The sequence below is a fragment of the Trematomus bernacchii genome, unplaced genomic scaffold (assembly GCF_902827165.1).
Source record: "Trematomus bernacchii unplaced genomic scaffold, fTreBer1.1, whole genome shotgun sequence".
Classification (NCBI taxonomy): Eukaryota; Metazoa; Chordata; class Actinopteri; order Perciformes; family Nototheniidae; genus Trematomus; species Trematomus bernacchii.
Window position 1 is genome coordinate 450,835 of NW_022987673.1, and position 18,115 is coordinate 468,949.

Sequence of the window (18,115 nt, forward strand, 5' to 3'; positions counted from 1 at the left end):
CAGTCATGTTACAGACACACTGTGTAAGAACGCTAAAGTGTCACTATGTGTCTCTGGCTTAATTATGTGCACCGCAATGTGACGTTTCTTTGTTAAATATTCTGTTCTTAGAATGAATGCGTTTTCACAGCTGGAAGGCAGAACTGTCACCATGCCGTGATTATGTTCCTCTTCACTGCTTTAAAGAGTCCTCTCCTGCTGATGTTCAGGTGTATATCAGTATGTAGTGTCTCTACTTTAAAGAGTCCTCTCCTGCTGATATTCAGGTGTATATCAGTATGTAGTGTCTCTACTTTAAAGAGTCCTCTCCTGCTGATATTCAGGTGTATATCAGTATGTAGTGTCTCTACTTTAAAGAGTCCTCTCCTGCTGATGTTCAGGTGTATATCAGTATGTAGTGTCTCTACTTTAAAGAGTCCTCTCCTGCTGATGTTCAGGTGTATATCAGTATGTAGTGTCTATACTTTAAAGAGTCCTCTCCTGCTGATGTTCAGGTGTATATCAGTATGTAGTGTCTCTACTTTAAAGAGTCCTCTCCTGCTGATGTTCAGGTGTATATCAGTATGTAGTGTCTCTACTTTAAAGAGTCCTCTCCTGCTGATGTTCAGGTGCATATCAGTATGTAGTGTCTCTACTTTAAAGAGTCCTCTCCTGCTGATGTGCAGGTGTATATCAGTATGTAGTGTCTCTACTTTAAAGAGTCCTCTCCTGCTGATGTTCAGGTGTATATCAGTATGTAGTGTCTCTACTTTAAAGAGTCCTCTCCTGCTGATGTTCAGGTGTATATCAGTATGTAGTGTCTATACTTTAAAGAGTCCTCTCCTGCTGATGTTCAGGTGTATATCAGTATGTAGTGTCTCTACTTTAAAGAGTCCTCTCCTGCTGATGTTCAGGTGTATATCAGTATGTAGTGTCTCTACTTTAAAGAGTCCTCTCCTGCTGATGTTCAGGTGTATATCAGTATGTAGTGTCTCTACTTTAAAGAGTCCTCTCCTGCTGATGTTCAGGTGTATATCAGTATGTAGTGTCTATACTTTAAAGAGTCCTCTCCTGCTGATGTTCAGGTGTATATCAGTATGTAGTGTCTCTACTTTAAAGAGTCCTCTCCTGCTGATGTTCAGGTGTATATCAGTATGTAGTGTCTCTACTTTAAAGAGTCCTCTCCTGCTGATGTTCAGGTGTATATCAGTATGTAGTGTCTCTACTTTAAAGAGTCCTCTCCTGCTGATGTTCAGGTGTATATCAGTATGTAGTGTCTCTACTTTAAAGAGTCCTCTCCTGCTGATGTTCAGGTGTATATCAGTAAGTAGTGTCTCTACTTTAAAGAGTCCTCTCCTGCTGATGTTCAGGTGTATATCAGTATGTAGTGTCTCTACTTTAAAGAGTCACACATCGATAAACTCACCTTCCCATTACGTCCCTCTTATTCAAGTCGGTCCCGCTACTTAAGAGCAAGTTCAGACATTCAACATTTCTGTGAAGACAAAAGGAAATCAGGGTTACGGATGTGATACCACCACCACCACCACATTTAGGGTCTTTTATGATCCAGATCAGCCGGTGCGTCTCACCCTCCGGAGGCAGCAGCGTGTAGACAGGTCCTCCCAAAGTTATCGGGGGTGTTTATGTCAAACCCAGCGGAGAGAACGTGCTCCTTACTCATGGAGGAAACGATACTGTACAGCTGACCTGCAGGGAGGAGGAGGAACAGCTGGCGTGAGCAGATAGTCCTGTCAAATTATCACAATCATTTAAATCAGGGGTGTCCATTTTGAATCGGCTCCCAGCTAATTCTGAATATGGCCCACAAATGAAACTTGCGCTTGTCATATATTGTACTTCTTAAATATATACGTACAAATATATTACACAGTATTCAAACTAAAAGGCCCACTTTTCCAATAAAATCAGTCAATTCATTTTGGAAACATTTTAAAACAAATGTTAGTTTGAAAAGCCGAATGACTTATTTACATAACAAGCTTGAAATCAACCTTTCATATTTGCTTTTTTATCAGCAATCTGAAGCTTCTGTTTGAAGGAATGAGCTGCCAACAAGATAAACTAACCCTATGGAGAGCTGGGATGTACGCTGTGAAGAATGTCCAAGTATCAAGAATCATTTACCTACATTTAGGCAATAAACCTCTCCTCTAGGGAGCGGCCCAGCCCTTCTGATATTTCTGTACGTGGCCCTCAGTGAAAAATGTTTGGACACCTCTGCTTTAAAACATATAGTCTTATACTCTGATTGCCTTTTACTCTGTTCAATTGTATTTGTAGTCTTGTATGTGTTTAACTGAGACACATGTGTTAAGGATTTCTACATTTCAGGAAGTGTAAAAGGTGGATTTGCAAATGGTTAAAGGTAGGGTAGGTAAGTTTGAGAAACCGGCTCGAGTGCGCTAGAATTTGAAAATACACAACCAGAGAAAATCTGCCACTTCCTCACAGAGCCCCTCCTCCAACACACACGAACGCACACATGACCAATGAGGGCACGAGATACGTTTGTGCACAGATGGAAGGCTGACAGGCAGGTAGGCCATCCAGTTATTTTAGCCGGGCCGGCTCAGATGATTGGTCGTGCTTTTTACAGTACTACGGCTTCCACAGATGACATTTTTTATGGATTTATTGTCAAAGCACTTCAGATATTCATTGCTATCAGGATGTTAAGAGCATTCCATGGAATATAACAAAAAGTGTTTCTGAAGTGAATTGTAGGGTAGGTAAGTTTGAGAAACCGGCTCGAGATACACTTTTTGTTATATTCCATGGAATGCTCTTAACATCCCGATAGCAATGAATATCTGAAGTGCTTTGACAATAAATCCATAAAAAATATCATCTGTGGAAGCTGTAGTACTGTAAAAAGCACGACCAATCATCTGAGCCGGCCCGGCTAAAATAACTGGATGGCCTACCTGCCTGTCAGCCTTCCATCTGTGCACACACTTATCTCGTGCCCTCATTGGTCATGTGTGTGTTCGTGTGTGTTGGAGGAGGGGCTCTGTGAGGAAGTGGCAGATTTCTTCCGGTTGTGTATTTTCAAATTCTAGCGATCTCGAGCCGGTTTCTCCAAAATGACCTACCCCACCTTTAAGGGCTGTTTTCTGGTTTAATGATGGGATGGAGGAGCAGCTGTTTCCTCAGAGAGACTGTCAGCAGAACTTCTCTCTCCTCTGAGGATGAAGCTGCTCTGTTCCTGCATTTCAGATCCATGTCACTTGTTTATTGACTTTCTTTATTACTTTATTAAATATAGCAAAAGACAAACTTCATCCATGAATCATTTATCAGTTTCCTCCACGACGTCCAACTGTATATAAAAGCATAGATGATGATACCAAAGACCAACCTGAGGAGAGTAACTTGCGACAGCAGTCTGAAAACCCGTAGAGCACCGCTAAGTGCAAAGGGAACATCCCATGGATCCCACGTCTGGAACAAACACGGCACATTAAAATGTTATTACAGTAAAAACCATTTCAACTGTCTTATAGCACGAGACGTACACGACAGTTAGTTTGGAGTAGATGCAGCTCGTAGAAACAGACAGGAGGCTAACGATGAACCGCTGTAGACGTATCTTACACACCTGGAAATCTATAATAGTTGAAGTGTGCTTTAATTTAGGAATATTCTCATCGCTCCATCTTCCTCACATTTATAGTTGTTCAGTCTATAGTGTAATACAACATGAAAGTAGGACCAATGAAACGGCACTTGTGTCTCAAACGTCGTATTGTTATATGCATGTAAAGACAGCTCTTTCTGACGAGGAACTGAATATTTGGAATATTTTCAGCGCTGTGTGACTGAGCGCCACTTTTAAACATCACACAACACAGAGAACTCATTAAGAGATTGAGGTGTCAATGGAGACGGGTGGCTTTTGAAGATGAAATGGGCTTTAGTTCCTCGTCAGAAAGAGCTGTCTTTACATGCATATAACAATGTGCCTTTTCATTGGTCCTATGTTCAGGTTGCTCACTTGCATTACACTATAAACGTGAGGAAGATAAATCAATGTAAATATTCAAAAATGTGAGTGCACTTCAATTTTTTTTTAATGTTCAGGTGTGTAAAATATGTCCACAGCGGTTCATCGTTAGCTTCCTTCTGGATAACCTTAACCCTGTGCAGAAATATGTCAAACTAACACACTTAGACCACTCCCATTAATGCATCTGTGTTTTAAAGGTCCCCTATCATACTGTCTTTCATCAATATATCACAGGTCTCAGATATATACAGAGCCTGTCTCTGATTGGCTGAAACACCAAACAGATCATTGCAGCATTACCCATAATCCCCTCTGTGACCTTTAAATGCTATGTTTCTTTTCCTTGTCCACCCTCATGTTACTATTCAGTGCCATCAGCTCAGGTGTTTTCTCTACCTGGCCGTGTCTGCTCCGTTGGTCATCAGAGTGCTGATCAGGAGCTCATGGCCGTACTTAGCAGCAACGTGGAGAGGAGTATTGCCGTACTTGTCCACGCAGTCGATCTCCCCGCCTGACGGAGAGCAGAGAGCGTTTAGAGAGCAGCTGAAAGAGGCGGCCTCATCTCCTCTCGTCTCAGTGATGCTTACCGTTCTGGATGAGGATCTGGGAGCGTGTGAAGCGTCCGTGAATGGCCGCCATGTGCAGGGGGCTCTTCCCTTTTTTGCTCTGAAAGACAGAATATAAAATCATGTTTCTTTGGTCTTTAAGATTTTTATTACATTTTTCATATTTTATACATAAATGCAGAACAAACATAACCCTAACTAGGGATGCCAGCGATTATTCGATTATTCGATTATTCGTTACAGTCTCCATAATCGAATATTATTTTTAAAAATCGATTTTATTAATATATTTTTTTATTAATATTTATGTTTTTCTTTTTTTTCCTGGTTTGGTTTCAACCAAAATATAGACTAATGCTAATAATAGTAATAGTATTAATAATTGTAAATGACCATTGATCACACCACCAGTTTGTTTTACTGTAAACTTGGAGGAAGCCAGCAGCGCAGAGTGCAGACTGCTGCTGCAGCCTGGTACACACCGACCCCGCCCCGCCCCCTCCGTCGTGGAAGGAGGCGGTTTCCTTGAGTTTATGGCAAGCGTGGAACCAGATTACAGGGTCCCGGGCCGTACTCTTATCAACTGTCTCAAAGGTGTCGATAACCACCGACGGGTGGACGGCACTTACAACTAAATCCTATTTTACCATAACCTGCCATTATATCGATAGTGAATGGGAGATGAAGAGTGCGGTTAATTTAGCTGAGGGGCTCCGCAGTGCTCTGTGCCCTCGGAAAGGGTTTTTTCGGCGGCAGGACTAATCCTTAACCGGCTGCGCTCTCGCCTACACCCATACATACATACACATAAAGTAGGCTATTTATTTAATTTATTTCAATGATGCTATTATTAATACTGTTCTACCTGAAGAGCCCTTTTGTACCATGTACACGTTCCAGTAAAAGAAAACAACGGAATACCATTTGTCAGTGTTTTTTTTTTCCTCCTCCCGGGAGGGGGGAGGGGGAGGGGGGGTGGCGATTAATCGATTAATATTCGCCAGGGCTGTCCGATCTTCGATTTTGGTCATGGTCAGTTTCTGGCATCCCTAACCCTAACCAAAGGCATCCAACTCAAAGGCAGCACCCTTCAAGGCTTTGTTGATACCACCTTCCAAAAAGGCAGTACCATTGGGCAATCCCATACAGCAGGGGTGTCAAACTCAAGGCCCGGGGGCCAAATCCGGCCCGCGACTTCATTTTCTGTGGCCCCATAAGAGCTTGCAAAGAATATAATATGTTTATTATACGGTTACATGCTACTTTACAGAAGCACGTTGCCCATAAACTACATGTCCCACAATGCATCTCAAATTTGTTCACAGAATTTGATTTTTTTTCTTCAAAATATGCATTTTTTTTCTTCAAAATATGCATTTCTTTCTTCAAAATATGCATTTTTTCTTAGAATTTGCCTTTTTCTCAGAATTACATTTTTTTCCTCAAAATTTCACTTTTTTTTCAAAATTTCACATTTTTTTCAAAATTTCACTTTTTTTTCCAAAATGTTACTTATTTTTTTTAGTTTTTCCAGAATGTGGCTTTTCTTTTTAAATCATTTTGTGACATTCTTACTGAAGAGACTTGCAATTATTTGCCCTAGACTTCTGCTTTCAGACGTAGACCGATAATAACCCAATGCAGAGGCAATAATGTAATATAATACATTATTTTATATATTAAATATTTATATATGTATTTTTATATAGTCTTAAAGTTACAACCGGCCCTTTGAGTGCAACCATGATGCTAATGTGGCCCGTGATGAAATTGAGTTTGACACCCCTGCCATAGAGCATGGGTCGGCAACAGGCGGCCCACGGGACATTGTTGGCCCGCCAGCAATAATACTTGGCCCGAAAAATTAGCTTTGTTTTCAAAGAAACGTTTTTTTTTTCGGACATTTATGAGAGAAAACCCCTCTGGGACGGGTCTGCTATCGGTTCCGAGGGTAACAACAAATCATGGAGAGGCAGCATTTAGCTATTATGCCCGACACTCTGGAACAAACTACCCAAATCGTGCACGTCCGCAGAAACGCTTACCATTTTTAAATCGAGACTAAAAACATATCTCTTTGCCGCTGCTTTTAATTGAGCTGCTCATATTCGAACTACAGTATGCCTTTTAAACATGTATTGTATACCTGTGGTGTTTATTTTTATTATTTTATTATCTTTGCTTTGTAATGCCTGTTATAAAATGCCATTATATAAATGTGTTTTTACTGTATTTATTCATAAAAAGTATTTTCATTTGTTTTGTAAAGCACTTTGAATTGTCGCGTGCTGAAAAGTGCTATATAAATAAACTTGCTTTGCCTAATGTCCGAGTGCAAGTGAATGCAGCACAAGACGCGAGCCTTGTAACCCCTCCCCCCCGGCCCAGGCGCGAGCATGGAAATGTGATTGTCATTTGAACGGGACGGCGTACAACGAGAAGCCTTCGGTCTACAATGACCGAGAAGAGACTCAGTTAGTGAGCAGGGGCGGACTGGCCATCTGGAGAATCTGGATTTAAGCCCATTTTAAACTATTTCAGGGCTGTAAAATAATATCTATGCACAATTTCATAATGGATAAACTTGCTTCTCGCATCCCTTGTAGCCAAACCTACATCCTGTCATAGATCCTCTCTACTCTCACTACCAAGGTCTTTGTGCCATATCCTTCTCAGGCCAGAATATTTAATCAAGTTATTTAATCTGGAGTTTATTCAGAGGACATTAGTATTCCATGCTTAGTGAGATTTATTTGATTAAGCTTAAGAAAGCTGCTAAGCCCACGGTGAAGGAGGCGGGTTTGACAACCTATAATTATCCTAAGTCTGTTTCTGCATGTTTGCAACAGATAACAATTCATGTTTTTTAAACTCAAATGATCCCACAGTCAAACTTGCACAAGTAAGTGAGTTATGTGTCAACACAGCATTGTACACATATTATCGCCAAATAAGAGGATAATCATTTCAATATATTCTAAAATGATAATATTTGTTTTAATTAGCATTCACTTAACCTGTTAAGCTCTGAGCCTGTTTTTCAGGTCTCAGGCTCGAAAATGACATTCCCAGAACAAATGACCATATCTTCCCTTCTGAAAGGGTTAAATTAATAATCTTTATTCTCAAAGTAATGATAAACCTGTGAGTTGGATGTAAAAAAGTCAGAATCAATATAGATGTTTTTTATTTTAAAGAAAATTCAGATTTTACATAGTAAAAAAACTGTAAATTATAGTGTCCGTCCAAAAATATTTTTTTACTTATAGTGAAAACTACCCTTGGATGATGGGTTAGTAGACTAAAAGCTTTAGGAATCCAAAGTACAACATATGATAAGTACCCTGTATCAAGATTGATGCAAAACAAGTGACATTTGACCTTTTCAGAGAGATTTAGCAAAAAAGAAACCACTTCTGGGGTCATTTGGGTGGATTTTCCATATCTCTGGCCCCCCTTGCTCGATTTTGATGGTTGACACCTCTTTCTGACCGTTAGAGACAATAGAATCGAAGGGGGAGTCCCCCACACACACTCGTTGTAAAACAAAAAGGTGGGGGCTTTGCGCATGTAATTTTGCATTAGAGTGAAGCTACACTCTAGCTCTGATATCTAGAAACGGAAAGGCATGGATTATCCGTTTTATTGATCATGGATTATCAGAAATCATTTCAAAGGGACACAGACACATTGGATTAACCTATGGATTAACTTCAGCAGCGTTTTTATCGTTTTAATGCCATTGAAGACCACTTTGGAGAGACTACAGAGCCAAGGTAAAAATGTTAGCATTTCTAGCTACCGAGCGTCACCCGTTTTGTTGTCTGTTTTTGCTTATAACGTCGCAAATCCGTATAATTCAGTGATAATGAGGGTACCCATCGATTCTGTGTCACCTCACGATGTGAAACGATGTGTTGGATGTGGTGAAAAGATAAATAATAAGGTTTTATGAGTGATTTTCGGTGCAGTAAGGTGTTAGCATTTTTCGCTCGTTGCTAATTCAGAGGCTCAGTGTTAGCATTGTGGGTTTTCTTTTGAAAAAAAAAATAAAGATGATCAGTTAGATGAGTTTCTTCCCGTTACATGGATATAAAACATTCATAGTTTATTAAATGAACATGCCCTCAGACACTGTTTCCTGCAAGATGTTACGGCAGTACCCCGGTCTCTCGGGCTTAACAGGTTAAATCGTGAAAACATATCGCAATTTTCCAAATGGTGCGGCTGTACTTATCCCAGAAAAAGAGTCAGTAATTTGTGCACTTTTTCTCAGTTTGAACCTCTAAGAGACATTTGTACCATGAATGTGCACACGTCTGTTATCAGCGTGTTATTGAGCATAGGGTGTAACATGTGATTGTAAAAGGTCCAAAGGTAGTGTTGTGTAAACCTTTAAGATTCTGTTCTTCTTCAGACAGACACATACTCTTAGCGGACTTGACGCAAGTATTCTGGCTCGTATACTGTTGTACAACAATATAATAAATCCTTCAATCAGCGGTGTGTCTGTGTTTCTATTTTTGTTATAACTTGTTATGTCTCGAGTGTCTAAGGTTTCGGATCCATCACAGTTTCCTACCTGCTGGTTGACGTCGGCCCCGTTGTTGACCAGCAGCTCCAGACACAGCGCTCCGTTGGTGGAGACGGCGGCCAGGTGCAGGGGGGTGTACCCGCAGCGGTTGGGCTGGTTCACGTTGGCCCCGTGGTTCACCAGCTCGTTGGCCACCGCCTCCTGCCCCGTGTAGCACGCCACGTGCAGCGCCGTGTTCCCGAAGCCGTTCGGCTCGTCGATCTGAAGGACACACACAGAGAGACACACCAGATCAGACAGGAAGACCTCAGGGGGAACAGGTCTTCTCTACTAACACACAGATGATCGGAGCCTTGTCTTTCATCCTTTCTTTATAACTAATGCTGTTGATGTGTTGTGATTTTAAAAAGGTGTCTATTATCATCTGGTCGGGGACAACAGCTGGAAATTAGCAATGTTGGCTAAAGCTGCCCCATTTACTGTTTATTGTAGTTGACACGACAAACTAAACTACCCTCTTGTTTACGTCCTAAGGTCACCTGATTTGTGTTTGCAAGAAAGTGACGTCATAAAGGGAAAACTCTGGTTATGGTTTTACCAGCTATTTGCACAGTGTTTTGTACTTTTCTGACATAAGATATGAGTAAATTCATTTCCTCGTCTAAAAGTCAGCAGGTTTTGTCCGACGCTGTATCCAGTTCTTATTAAACATCCATGGTGTGAATACCCGATTTCATTTCACTCATAGTTCCTGCTCTCTCCCCGTGTCTCTCTGAGTTTCGTCTCCATTGCTTCAGCAGAAGTTTCCATCACAGTATGCAGTTCTTATTACCTCGCCCACCTGCTCCACCACCACACTCCTTCCTGCTGCCTTCGCTCCTCTGACGCTCACTTCCTGTCTCCACCTCACGGGGCCGAGCGACGGGCCCGGGGGGGCGGAGCCTCCTCCTCCACCCCCCTCTGCAGCTCTCTCCCCAAACACATCCGACACCGCACCAATCTGTCCATGTTCAAATCAAAACTGTCCTATCAGAAAAACCGCCTCCAGTGTGAGGGCCGGGCCACATGGAGCATATTCAATATCACTTGATTTAGAGACGATATTAAAGGGTTAATCATTGAAAAATATTACGTAATCATCAGGTATGAGCCTAGAAGGACTTAGTGGGTAAAGACAAATAGTTTACTGAAATGCAGACTTTAAAACACAACAAAATAGTGAGATATTAAAAGACACAAAATCCTAAACACAGTTATTTATTCTATTTGTAATTATCATATGAAAACTGTAATGCAATAACAAAACTGTAAAGTCAATCTTTTTCGGTATATATCAAGTAATCAGATTCCTATTAACCGCCTCTAGTGTGAGGGCCGGGCCACATGGAACATATTCAATATCACTTGAGTTAGAGACGATATTTAAGCATTGAGAAATATGATGTAATCAAATGCCTTACGAGGCCACAGAGAGTGAAATAAAGTCCCTCAGGCTGCTGGTTTTATGAAACAGATAACATAGCTAGTTTTAAACATTATTTCATAGCGAGTGTCTCACCTCTGTGCCCATCCTCAGCAGGTACTTCACGATGTCCAGGTGTCCGCTGGCAGCAGCAGCGTGCAGAGGAGTGTAGCCCTGCTTATCCTTACAGCTCTTATCTGCAGAGCGAGACACCAGCAGCTTCACCACCTCCGAATGCCCTGCAACACACACACACACACACACACACACACACACACACACACACACACACACACACACACACACACACACACACACACACACACACACACACACACACACACACACACACACACACACACTACACACACACACACACACACACACACACACACACACACACACACACACACACACACACACACACACACACACACACACACACACACACACACACACACACACACACACACACACACACACACACACACACACACACACACACACACACACCACACACACACACCACACACACACACACCACAATGTTTATTCATGTGTTATAATTTTTTTATATAATTTAATTAATTATCTTTTTTTTTTAAATGTTATATATATATATTTTTTTTCCATAGACTTTTGACAAAAGTCTGAAAATGTTTGTACAACGAAACTGAAATCAAAATGAAAAGGTACACTATTCTGCAAAATCCACTTCTTCCATTAGCCAATAAGCACCACCTGAATCTCCTCCTAGAGCACCATTGAGTTCTTTTTAAACCAATCATCTCTCAGAGGGGCGTGGCCAGCAGCAGTTCATTAGCATTTAAAGCTACAGACAGAGAATCAGCACTTTTGAAACAGAGCTGAAACAGAGGGGATTATGGGTAATGCTGCAATGATCTGTTTGGTGTTTCAGCCAATCAGAGACAGGCTCTGTATATATATTTGAGACCTGTACTATAGTGATGAAAAACAGTATAATAGGGGACCTTTAAAGCAATAAGTCCACAGTGTTTACGAGCCAACAGTCGGTCTCATTGTTTCTCGTTTCATTACGTCAGGACTTGGCCGTGTTGTCGCCCCTCTTATGAGTCAGACTCGTCTCAAACAAAAGGAGCTTTTTTCAGATTTTTCACAATAAAATGTGTTTTTTTGTGCAGTTTTGGCAGTAAGAGAGACTGTCTCACCCAAGTAAGCAGCACAATGGATGGGCTGTCTCTCCTTCTTATCGATGGCGCTCAGGTTGGCCCCTTTGTTCAGCAGCAGCTTCACCATCTGTGGGACAAATAACACACATTTAGAGAAAAGAAATCACTCATTAAGGTCTCATTTTAAGGACATACTGATTAAATAAGGTTGATATGTGCACATGTTGCACGTCTGCTCTGTGTGTTTGAGCTGATATTTGAGTCAAGATGCCAGATTCTATTTTTAGAATAAGATAAAAAATAAAACTATTCATAGTGTAGTGAGAATAAGATAATACTTTAGTGTAAAAATGTGTTTAATAGTATTGGTTGTTGTATGTGACAGTCTCCAGTTTTCCCTAGATCAGCGGCTCCCAACCTTTTCCAGCTCAGGGCCCACATAAGAATCAAAAACATTATCGCGCCCCGTATTCAACCATCAACAATACGGAGGCTAAATAAAGTTCTGATTGGTCGATTCAGAACATGTGACACGTTGTTAATCCAGTAGAACAGACCGCTGTCAAGGACTGGAATGACCGTTGCCAAGGACTGTAATGACCGTTGCTAAGGACTGTAATGACCGTTGCTAAGGACTGTAATGACCATTGCTAAGGACTGTAAGGACCGTTGCTAAGGAGGATCGAGAAAGAGAAAGGAAAAGAGGTTAAAAAAAAAAAAAAAATCTTAATAATGAAAATGTTTCCACACAAATCATGTTTTGCAAATTATTTGGCGGCAATTATTGAATTTACATTTACACCCTTTAATATGTTATTTTGGCTTTTAGATGAAGACCGCACACAGTTAATAAATAGAACTATTCTTCTGGCTAAAATACATATTTTTAAAAGTCAATCAAGGAGTAATCTTCATTTAAGGTGTTTGAAGAGTAGATTAAAAATAAAATTTATTTTGGAAAAAATTATTATTTTGGTTGTCAACCTATTTCTGTTTGTGAAAAGTTGAAGTGATCCTACTGACTGTATCTTTATTTCTTCTGTTTTGGTCTGAGATGGGAATATCATCTCCTATATGTTATTGTTATGTCCATGTGTGTGTCTTTAGCCTGTACAAAATTTAAATACATTTAAATAATTTGGCGGCCCACTTGCAATGCCTTTGAGGACCACTAGGGGGCCGAGGCCCACAGGTTGGGAACCACTGCCCTAGACCTTATTGTGGACGTAACGGTCGTAAACAAAGAGTAATACCAGCACAATAATAATAAAACTGTACACTAACAGTGTAGTGAAAAGAGCAGTTTAATATCTACAGGAAGCATAGAGGGTCTCATCATTGATGTGAAGGGGAGGTCTGGTCGGTGTTTGGTTGTTTTGAAAAGATTAGTTGGAAGTATGAATTGGTTTTATCTCATTTAAGTCCAATTTTGTTGCCAATTCATCCCTTGGTGTTATGAAATCTTGAATGTAATGTAACCCTGATTCATCCTGTTTGATTGAAATAGTGTACATGTGTTTCCTGACCTCCATGAACCCGCTCTGCGCGGCGTGGTGCAGCGGCGTCCTCCCGTATCTGTCGGCCATGTTGAGGTTGCTGAGCGTGGCGAGCAGCGCCTCAGCGCAGCGTGTCGAGCGGTTAGCGGCCGCCACGTGCAGCGGAGTCTGCCAGAACTTATCCCGCGCCGTCGCTTCAGCACCGCGACGCAGCAGCAGCCCAACGGCCCTCTGGGTAACAGGAAGAGAGCAGCAGGAGGTTAAAGGTCACCTATTATACTGTTTCTCATCAATATATCACAGGTCTCAGATATATCCAGAGCCTGTCTCTGATTGGCTGAAACACCAAACAGATCATTGCAGCATTACCCATAATCCCCTCTGTTTCAGCCCTGTTTCCAAAGTGCTGATTCTCTGTCTGTTACTTTAGATGAAAATAAGGAGCCCCTCCCCACGCCCCTCTGAGAGAGATTTGGTTACAAAGAACTCAATGGTGCTCTAGGAGGAGATTCAGGTGATAAGGGGGGGGGGGGGTTACCTTGGTTGCTGATTGGCTAATGGTTACACAAGACTAAACATCGTTATGACATCATCAAGTGGCCAAAATCTGATCAGCTCATTTTCAGACAGGTTTTTATAGAAATGGATCAAAAAGAGAGAGAATCTTTGTTCCTGAAACTTTCAGAGTCTCTTTCCACAGAGGGGACACATGTTGATGAAGAAGAGACATGAAGAAGAGGGGACACATGTTGATGAAGAAGAGACATGAAGAAGAGGGGACACATGTTGATGAAGAGACATGAAGAAGAGGGGACACATGGTGATGAAGAAGAGACATGAAGAAGAGGGGACACATGTTGATGAAGAAGAGACATGAAGAAGAGGGGACACATGTTGATGAAGAGACATGAAGAAGAGGGGACACATGGTGATGAAGAAGAGACATGAAGAAGAGGGGACACATGTTGATGAAGAAGAGACATGAAGAAGAGGGGACACATGCTGATGAAGAAGAGACATGAAGAAGAGGGGACACATGTTGATGTAGAAGAGACATGAAGAAGAGGGGACACATGTTGATGTAGAAGAGACATGAAGAAGAGGGGACACGTGTTGATGAAGAAGAGACATGAAGAAGAGGGGACACATGTTGATGAAGAAGAGACATGAAGAAGAGGGGACACATGTTGATGAAGAAGAGACATGAAGAAGAGGGGACACATGCTGATGAAGAGACATGAAGAAGAGGGGACACATGTTGATGTAGAAGAGACATGAAGAAGAGGGGACACATGTTGATGAAGAAGAGACATGGAGAAGAGGGGACACGTGTTGATGTAGAAGAGACATGAAGAAGAGGGGACACATGTTGATGAAGAAGAGACATGAAGAGGGGACACATGTTGATGTAGAAGAGACATGAAGAAGAGGAGACACATGTTGATGAAGAAGAGACATGAAGAAGAGGGGACACATGGTGATGAAGAAGAGACATGAAGAAGAGGGGACACATGTTGATGAAGAAGAGACATGAAGAAGAGGGGACACATGTTGATGTAGAAGAGACATGAAGAAGAGGGGACACATGTTGATGTAGAAGAGACATGAAGAAGAGGGGACACATGTTGATGAAGAAGAGACATGAAGAAGAGGGGACACATGTTGATGAAGAAGAGACATGAAGAAGAGGGGACACATGTTGATGAAGAAGAGACATGAAGAAGAGGGGACACATGTTGATGTAGAAGAGACATGAAGAAGAGGGGACACATGTTGATGAAGAAGAGACATGAAGAAGAGGATTCTGCATGATAGGGGACCTTCAACACAGATCTGCTGCAGTCAGCACTTTGTAACTGTGGAGGAAATTCTTCAGAGAAACTGAGAAATGATTCGTGGACAAAGTTTTTCTTTTGTTATATTTAATAAAGTAATAAAGAAAGTCAATACACAAGAGACATGGATCTGAAATGCAGGAACAGTCTCTCTGTATATTCATGAGAGGAAACAGCTGGTCCTGCATCCCATCATTAAAACAGAAGACAGTCCTTAACCATTTGCAAATCCACCTTCTACACTTCCTGAAATGTCAACCCTTAACACACGTCTCTGTTGAACACATACACGACTACACATACAAGTTAACAGAGTATCAGACTGTATGTTTGAAATGATTAAATGATCATTTGACACGACAGTAACATAACGACAGGATTTCTTACTTCATTCCTGGAAGCGGCCGCTCTGTGCAGCGGGGTCAACCAAACGTGGTCTTTAGCATTTACAGTGGCACCTGGAGACAGAGGAGCAACGTTAACAAGGGGTCAGAAGTCAGATAGGACGCTATGATATGTATATATATGATATCTTTTATACATTTTGTATTAATTTATTATTATTTTTAAAGTAATTTTATTTGTTTAACTATCTTTTTTTTACCTTTTTTATTATTATATATTTTTTTAAATGTAATTATACTTTTTAAAATTATATTTACTTATTCGTTTGTCCGTATGTTTTTTCTTTATATATATATATTTCTCGACTTTTATATGTATGACTTCTTGTACGTTTGACAAAAGTGTGAAAATGTTTGTACAACGAAACTGAAATAAAAATTATAATATGTATATATGTTCATTTCATTAATTTCTTATTTTAAAAGTGACTTAATGTATATCATTGTAATTGTATCTTTAATTGTATTAATCTCTAATCTGTGTGAATCCGTCCTGTTTTAAAGAATCAGAATTAGTCACTAACATGAACATCTACGAGACATTTGACTCGTTATGTTCGTCTACTCACAGAGAACTCACAGGTTTTTACATAAGCAACCAGAGAAGTCAATTCTGTAGACAATTCTTTAATTTAATTTAATTGAAGCAATATCGTCAGAAAATACTGTTTCCAGCTTTTCTAATGTAGATAATTACTGCTTTAATATTATTTAATATGTGTATGCGTGCTTCCTAATCAACACGAAGCTGTCTTTGGCTCTTTACTTGCTGTAACTAATGTAAACGTCACCTCTGTGGGACGAGTAAAGATATTCTGATTCTGAATAAACACTTTAGGACTGACACTAGGGCTGTGCAATTAATCGTATTTTAATCTCGATTACGATTTTGGCCTGCAACGATTACGAAAACAACGTAATCGAAATAAAACGATTATTATTTTTATTAAAAAAAGAAAGAAATGTAATTATTATTTTTTTAAATATTTTTTTTTATTGGTTTTTCAGTTGAATTATACTTAAAGTTCAGGGTAATCAACTGTTAAAAACATACTGTTCCAATTTTATTTTTCAATAAATGGATGTTTTCAAAGTAAATGGATTATCGTATTTAATAATCGTGATATCAATTATTGACCCAAAAAATCGTGATTATGATTTTTGCCATAATCGCACAGCCCTAGCTGACACTACTAGACAGTTAAACACGGAGGATTTAAAGCATCATTTCTGAATTCAGCGCGCTCACCTGATTCGATGAGGAGGTCCATTATATGGACGTCCCCCACGCAGGCAGCAGCATGCAGTGGCGTACGCCGCTCTTGGTCCTGCGGGATAGAAAAAGTAGAAAATCTAGGAGTTGTTTTTGTAGTTCGACCCTGAAGGAAGCTGCTGGTTCCCTCCACAAAGAGCAACGGGATCTCTCCAGAGGACTTTGGAAAACTGTGGGAAACGAACCTGTTTGATAAATGCACGTTTTGTTCAGTCGGATAATCTCCACATGTCTACCCTACTTTTATAATGTTCTAATCATAAATCTAATGGCCAGAAGCAAAATGCTAACGTTATGCTATAAAGGAACGACAGGCGAGTCCAGCAGCACGACTTCAACGTCACGCCAACTTAAAGGGGACCTATCATGCAAAATGCACTTGTGTACGTCTTGTATACATGAATATGTGTCCCCGGTGTTCCAGGGAACTCGCCAAGTGTCAGAAAACACAACCCTCTCTATTTTCCTCCATACCCAAATCTCTAAAAAAGGGGCTGCAACGGATCTGATAAAAACTGATCCAGATTTGAACACTGTCCTGACGTCAGGACGGTGGCGCTACGGCTATTGGGCCAACTCCACCAATCAGGAGGAGACAGCCACGGCCATTGCCGCTCGAAAGCCCTGGAGACGCTGTAGTACATATGCCAGGCCTGTAAGTGGTGCTGTTCTCACAGAATCTGCCCTTGCAGAGCAGAGCTAAAAAAAAGTGCAAATTGAGCAAAATGAGGCATGGCTAAAATGCATAATCTGTTTGGTATTTTGAAAACAGAAACGTATAAATATACCTTAGATAGGTATGGCGCTACAATATATCATTTAAATATACCATGATAGGTCCCCTTTAAGGCGCGTTCACACCGCAGTACTTTTCCCACTTTAGTTCCGATATAGTTCCGAAATGTCGCGTTCACACCAAAAAGAGCCGGAACTAAAAATGTGTCAATGAGAACCTTTTTACCCCCTTTTCAGTCCCTGCTAGAGAGCAGGCACTTTCGTGGGAGAAAAAGGTTCCTATGTCTGATTGGCTGGGCGGATTGCAAACCACGCCCCGTAAAACTCCCAAAAGGTTTTGTGAAGCCGCCATTTTATTATCCTCGTATTAGCATTATTAGCATTAGCATTCGCCCAGCGCACAAACGCAGAGAGACTGAGGGGGTGTCGGCGTTCTGGCGATTTACTCGGAAGGCTTCAGTAGAAGCTGCTGGGAATCGCCTAATCCTCCCCCAGGGACTTATTCCGGTGTGAACGCGATCTGTACTTAGTTCATCAGAACTAAAGAGTTCTGATGAACCTTTGTGGGAAAAGTACTGCGGTGTGATACGTACCAGTGCATCTGAACCAGCGCGTGATACGTACCAGTGCACCTGAACGAGCGCGTGATA

General features: G+C 40.9%; 1 protein-coding gene across 2 annotated transcripts in view; it reads right to left on the reverse strand.

Moving 5' to 3' along the window:
• The window catches only part of ankrd52a (ankyrin repeat domain 52a), a 44,428-nt gene that overhangs the window by 23,473 nt on the left and 2,840 nt on the right, over nucleotides 1–18,115 (reverse strand). The window contains exons 3-14 of one of the 2 annotated variants that reach the window (XM_034136130.1): nucleotides 16,707–16,785; nucleotides 15,441–15,511; nucleotides 13,249–13,449; nucleotides 11,762–11,849; nucleotides 10,668–10,810; nucleotides 9,951–10,109; nucleotides 9,158–9,370; nucleotides 4,597–4,675; nucleotides 4,406–4,520; nucleotides 3,362–3,444; nucleotides 1,572–1,689; nucleotides 1,406–1,474 (exon numbers count right to left, since the gene is read on the reverse strand). In XM_034136130.1, the coding sequence (XP_033992021.1) occupies nucleotides 1,406–1,474; nucleotides 1,572–1,689; nucleotides 3,362–3,444; nucleotides 4,406–4,520; nucleotides 4,597–4,675; nucleotides 9,158–9,370; nucleotides 9,951–10,109; nucleotides 10,668–10,810; nucleotides 11,762–11,849; nucleotides 13,249–13,449; nucleotides 15,441–15,511; nucleotides 16,707–16,785 (1,418 nt within the window). Of the gene's footprint in view, nucleotides 1–1,405; nucleotides 1,475–1,571; nucleotides 1,690–3,361; nucleotides 3,445–4,405; nucleotides 4,521–4,596; nucleotides 4,676–9,157; nucleotides 9,371–9,941; nucleotides 10,110–10,667; nucleotides 10,811–11,761; nucleotides 11,850–13,248; nucleotides 13,450–15,440; nucleotides 15,512–16,706; nucleotides 16,786–18,115 lie in introns of both variants that reach the window. The other variant, XM_034136129.1, reaches the window with a different exon arrangement.